General features: G+C 38.9%; 1 protein-coding gene across 2 annotated transcripts; it reads left to right on the plus strand.

Moving 5' to 3' along the window:
- The first annotated feature begins 804 nt into the window (after positions 1–804).
- On the plus strand, positions 805–4,020 carry LOC114480356 (E3 ubiquitin-protein ligase TRIM21-like). Of its 2 annotated transcripts, XM_028474442.1 has the most exons (3): positions 805–922; positions 2,292–2,956; positions 3,011–4,020. In XM_028474442.1, exons 2-3 carry the CDS (start codon positions 2,301–2,303, stop codon positions 3,915–3,917), a joined length of 1,563 nt encoding a protein of 520 aa, XP_028330243.1. In that variant the 5' UTR covers positions 805–922; positions 2,292–2,300; the 3' UTR covers positions 3,918–4,020. The 2 variants fall into 2 exon arrangements, with proteins under 2 accessions (XP_028330243.1, XP_028330242.1); XM_028474441.1 differs by having other exon boundaries at positions 2,292–4,020.
- The last annotated feature ends 1,980 nt before the right edge of the window (positions 4,021–6,000 follow it).

Raw genomic sequence — 6,000 nt, forward strand, 5'->3', positions numbered from 1 at the left:
ACAGCCTGACTCACTGTAGAGATGTAACACATATAAAATCTATGAAATGTAGTTACTGATTTCTATGTCCACTATAGTATCTGTGTGTTGTGTTTAAATAGATTTCCATAGATGCTCATTACCCACAACATTAGTATTGGGGACCTGGGTCAACCATTCTGACCCAATGGAACATGAGATGAGTAGTGAGGGATTTCAAACACAGTATGCTGCGTTCCACTTGTTCTAGGAAGTCATGGTTCTGAGTTCTGAGTGGGAAATTTTGACTGGAACTCCCCATGAGTTTTTTTTCTTGCAGTTTCATCCAATAAGCAGTTTTAAGTGAAGCTTCTCGGCCAATCACAGGCTTGTACTGCACGTTTGGACTCCTAAGCCCGCCCACAGGCTGCTTCCACACCAGTGAGGAATGCAATGAAATCAATGAAGTTGGTGCTCAAGTCTTTCTAAGTAACATTATGAGTGACTAGTTACCATCAGCTCAGCCGCCCACTCCCCATCATGTCCTCCCGTAGCCCCCCCTTCACACCAGCATGACTAGTAACAACTTGTTCATGGGTGAATGTAGAAAGAAGCTTATTTTAACTGGACCATCCAGTTTTCTGGAAGCCCACCCTCAATCAAAATCCTGGTGGTGCTACTGACGCTCATGCTGGAAGGATATTTCCAAAGGAAAGGAGATGATAAAGTAAACCTGAGGCTGATAGTGTTTGTTTCCTCATTGCTGTTCCAACCTAGAAACACCAAACTGGTCAAACAGCATTGATGGTTCATGACTTATTTAATAATAGATGAACTGATGAGTCAGTGTGAGAAGAGGACAGAGTGTGAGAGCAGAGCAGTCAGAGACTCCAGTCTGTGTTTGTGAGGAGAAAAGCTTGAAGACTCTTCAACTTTTGTTTGTCAGCTCTGGACTCAAAGAGAGGTGAGTGTAGCTGCTAACATTCATCATCATCATCTAGTGTTGTAGTAGTCCAGACCAGTGTTGGTCTTGAGACCAACATTTTAAAGGTCTGGTCTCGGACTTGGGATTTGCCCTCAAGACTCCTTTATTCATTCTTTAATCCATCCTGTATAATGACCACAACCTTCCTTAATGTGACTGAGTGACGTGTGTGATATACACACACACACACACACACACACACACAAGCAGGAGAGAAAGGCGGAGCTAAACATGTCCGCAACTTGTTGGTTGTGAAATTTGTTTTCACGAACCACAAATAACACATTTGTAAAAACACTGTGGCTCCGAAATGACGACACAGGCATGGCTTCTCAAAAACAGGAGCTTTACTTGGGTGAATGAACGCCCGTCTTTGAGAAGCCGTGCCTGTGTCGTCATTTCGGAGCCACAGTGAAAACTCGTGGCCGCCTGTCACTTCAGAGGTTCTTGGGCAGATAGTCTTAACAGTCTTGTGCATTCATGTGAAGCTGGCCTCGCTGCTGCAGGTTGCTCGATCAAAGTCTGTTGTATTTCCAGGTGAATGCAGGTCTCACAGCCTCTTATACTAAACTGAAACCTCGATAATAAGGGTGTATCACAAAATAAATAAAATTTCCCTTCATAGCTAAATAAATGCATCTTATTTAGAAAATACAACATATTGTTACAGTATAAACTATAATAATTTTCAACAAAAAATATTCAGCCTTTTGAAACAAAAATTATTAATGTCTTTAAGTGCAAAGTAATTTCAACGACACTTACAAACACAGCAAAGAGGAAACACTCTGTGGTGTGTAGGTGACCAGCTATGTTATTTCTTGGCAGAAATACTTTTAAACACTTGCTGTACATTCAGCTGACATAAAAATATTGTTTTCAAATATGTAGAATAATTGTGAATTTATCAGTAGCAGTTGCACCTTTTTTGTCCGTCAAATATATTAAAAAGAAACTAAAGCTAAAGAGAGAATGTTATTTAACTGTCGAACCTTGTCATAATTTTATTTATAAACAATTTTTAATTAAAAAAAATGTTTATGGTTTTTGTCTTGGTTATTTTTAAAAAAAACAAGATTGTGCAAAGAATCTAATTTATGGTTTTGAAAAGTTCCAGTGTCAATATGAGAGAACCGTAGAACTAATTTGAACCTTAAACATTCAAACTATTGCACTTTTACATTCAGCTGCTGAGGCATAGCAGACTGTCCACATTACTACAGGAGGACTGAATCAGTGCTAAATACTAGAAGTGATCCCAGTGAGATGGACTCAGAAACATTAGTAAAGGAACGCTCCACAACAATGAGAGTGTCCTGTTAATGTGCTGCTTGTCTCTGTCCCTCAGTGTGTGGACATGTCTGCTGCCTGCAGTGGGACGTCTGAAGATCACTTCCTGTGCTCCATCTGTCTGGAGGTGTTCACTGATCCAGTCACCACACCATGTGGACACAACTTCTGTGAACCATGCATCAGCACACACTGGGACACCAGTACCACCAGCAGGTGTCCCGTGTGTAATCAGGTCTTCAGATCTAAACCTCAGCTGAAGGTCAACATTTTGCTCTCTGAGATGGTTTCTCAGTTCAGACGTGAATCTGAGCAGAAAGCAGCAGCACCAGGAGAAGTTCCCTGTGACGTCTGCACTGGAACCAAAGTGAAGGCCCTGAAGTCCTGCCTGGACTGTGTGTTCTCCTACTGTGAGACTCACCTGGAGCCTCATCTGACAGCATCAGGCCTGAGAAGACATCAGCTGGTGGAGCCTGTGGAGAACCTGGAAACCAGGATGTGTCCAAAACACAGCAAACCTCTGGAGCTGTTCTGTCAGAGTGATCAGACATGTGTCTGCTTGATGTGTTCTGTTTTGGAGCACAAGAGTCACCAGTTAGTTCCTCTGAGAGAAGAGTGTGAAGAAAAGAAGGTGGAGCTGGAGAAGACAGATGCTGACCTTCAGCAGATGATCCAGAAGAGACGAGAGAAGCTGGAGGAGATCAGAGAGTCAGTGAGGATCAGGAAGGATGCTGCAGACAGAGGGAAAGCTGAAGGTGTGGAGATGTTCACTGCTCTGATGGAGCTTGTTCAGAGAGGCCTGAAGGAGCTGATGGAGACGATGGAGGAGAAACAGGAAGCAGAAGAGAAAGAGGCTGAAGGTTTGATCAAAGAGCTGGAGGAGGAAATCTCTGAGCTGATGAAGAGAAGCTCTGAGGTGGAGCAGCTCTCCCGCTCTGAAGACCACCTCCACCTCCTCCAACACTTCTGCTCCCTGAAAGCTCCTCCAGCCACCAAGGACTGGACAGAGGTCATGGTCCGTCCATCATCATATGAGGAGACTGTGCTGAGAGCTGTGACTCAGCTGGAGGACACACTCAGTGACAAGATGATGAAGATGAAGATGAAGATGATGAAGATGATGCAGCAGTTTGCAGTAGATGTGACTCTTGATCCTCTTACAGCTCATCCTAACCTCGTCCTGTCTGATGATGGAAAACAAGTTTATCACAGTGATGAGAAGAAGAAACTTCCAGACAACAAAGAGAGATTTTCTAAATATGATATTGTTTTCGGGAAACAGAGTTTCAGTTCAGGCAGATTTTATTTTGAGGTTCAGGTTAAAGGAAAAACTAAGTGGGATTTAGGAGTGGTTAAAGAATCTATCAACAGAAAGGGAATCATCTCTCTGACTCCTAAGAAAGGTTACTGGACTGTGATACTCATAGATGGAAATGTGTATAAAGCACGTGATGATCCTCCAGTCATTCTACATCTGAAGTGTGTTCCTGAGAAGGTGGGTGTGTTTGTGGACTATGAGGAGGGTGTGGTCTCCTTTTATGATGTAGATGCTGCAGCTCTGATCTACTCCTTCACTCACTGCTGCTTCACTCACAAACTACATCCATTATTTAATCCCTGTCCTAACGATGGTGGTAAAAACTCATCACCTCTGATCATCTGTCCTGTCAATCAAAGTGAATGATCAGTGTCATGATGAAGTCTCACCAACAATAGATTCAATGGTTCTCTGCAACCATTCACTTCTCCAGGTTGGTTACACACTCCATCCAACCTAACATGTATGTTTCTCAACAGTGGGAGGAAACATTTTATTAAAGAAGCTTCACATTTGGTGTTTGGATTGTGATGAAATATGTTTGAAAAAGTGATTTTTTTATTTAAATACCACAAACTTGTTAAATTGTACAAACATGTAAGTTGTTTAATGATTAGTTTAAAGGTGTTAGTGGATGGTAAAATAGGAACATGATTATTTTATATGAAATGTAATGAAAACAAAACAATTGCAGAAATGTATCAAAATAAAGTGTTTTTTAAGTCACTGCTACTCTTACTTATTATCTTAACCTTTAATTAAAGTAAAACTGTGAAGTTTTGGTGTTTAAGATATTGACATTTATTCAACCATCCTTTTACAACACATAAAATAATAATTAGTAATTAGATAAATACTCAGTGTAATTATCATTTAATAAAAATCAAATCTAAAAGAATAACTAATTTTAATAAAATAACTACATTTTTCACATTGTGCCTCAGATCATTTACACATTTTTACCTTTTTTACTTCATTTACTTCAAGCTGTTGGAGATGCAGCTGAAACCCATTTAATTCATTTTTCATTTGTACATTTATGTCTGACTTACACTTTTTATATTTTTCCACTGTTATTTTGTATTTGTTTCATTTGGACTGTGATATTATTTGATGTACATGGGGAATCTATGTTGGTTTGCATTTTCATGAAAGGAATAAATTCATTTATGTTGACATTTACTTTGGTTTTTTACCGTCTGCTCTTGTTTAATCGTGTTACTGTAACAAGTGAATTTACCATCAATAAAGATCTATTCTATTCTATTCTATTCTATTCTATTGTATTTCTTTAACCAGCTCAGAAAGATGAACAACAGAATGTTATTTCCAACATAAACATTGTGTTGTATCCTAGGCTCACTGAAACAGAGCGCCCCCTGTGGTCAAACATGAAACTTATGTGTCGTAAAGGAATGTCATGTTGTAGCTGCTGCTCTTACAGTTTGCCCCCTGGTGGTCAAATAAAGCCATTGCAGTTGATTTCATCACTTCCTCATATCTAAGATTAGTCCTTAGATTTTTTAGACACATTAGCGTTGCAGCAACAATTGGTCAATGAATGTCCACTGGACATTTATGTTAATCATGTTACTATAGAAACGTAATAGAATCGTTGGAGTTTTTCTCTCATTTTGTGTGTTTTTGTCAAATGTCAGCACAGTTTTCCCACGCTTTTATCTAATGATTGCAGTCATTTTTAATTACAAATTGTTGAAAAATAAAACTTTCTTTTACTTCACATATTTTTATAGGGCAGAATAATGTTTTGTGTGTCTTTATTGTCATTTTATGTGTTTTTACATCTGATTTTGTGCGTTTTTTGTTTGTCTTTTTGTTTTTGTCATTTGTTTTTGGGATATTGTCTGTAACGTCCATTATTTTACGTATATTTATGGGCAGAATTATGTTTAAATTACTTGTTTTCCCGCCTTAGGGGCCTTATTTGGCCCCTGAACTAAAATGAGTTTGACACCCCTGCCATAGAGGGTAGTCACTATTATATTTTTACAACAAAATACACCAATATTTTGACTAAAATGTCAATCAAAAACAATACTTCAGACCAAATACTTTAGTTTTCAGCAGAAAAATAATGGATGTTGAGGATGTGGCAGACGTCTACATAATTGGAATTATGATAACAGGTATTCTGCTGATTGGAGCTGGCAGTTTTCTTATTTATGGCAAAGTTTGAATAACGTTGGCAGCTGTTTTTGGAAGGCTGCCCATCATGACTGATGAATTGTGCAGGTCTCTTAATTAGTGCTGTCAACAGATTAAAAATATTATGCGATTAGTTAATTATACTCTGTGATTAATTAATCTAACTAGTACAGTGCCTGTCGGAAGTATGTATTCATATACTGAGAGGAGCTTAAGTAGAGTTGTTAATTATGGTCAAATTAAGTATGTGTTTGAAGGTTGGTTGTACAAAGAGGTGTACATA

This window comes from Gouania willdenowi, chromosome 18, assembly GCF_900634775.1.
Source record: "Gouania willdenowi chromosome 18, fGouWil2.1, whole genome shotgun sequence".
Taxonomy (NCBI): Eukaryota; Metazoa; Chordata; class Actinopteri; order Blenniiformes; family Gobiesocidae; genus Gouania; species Gouania willdenowi.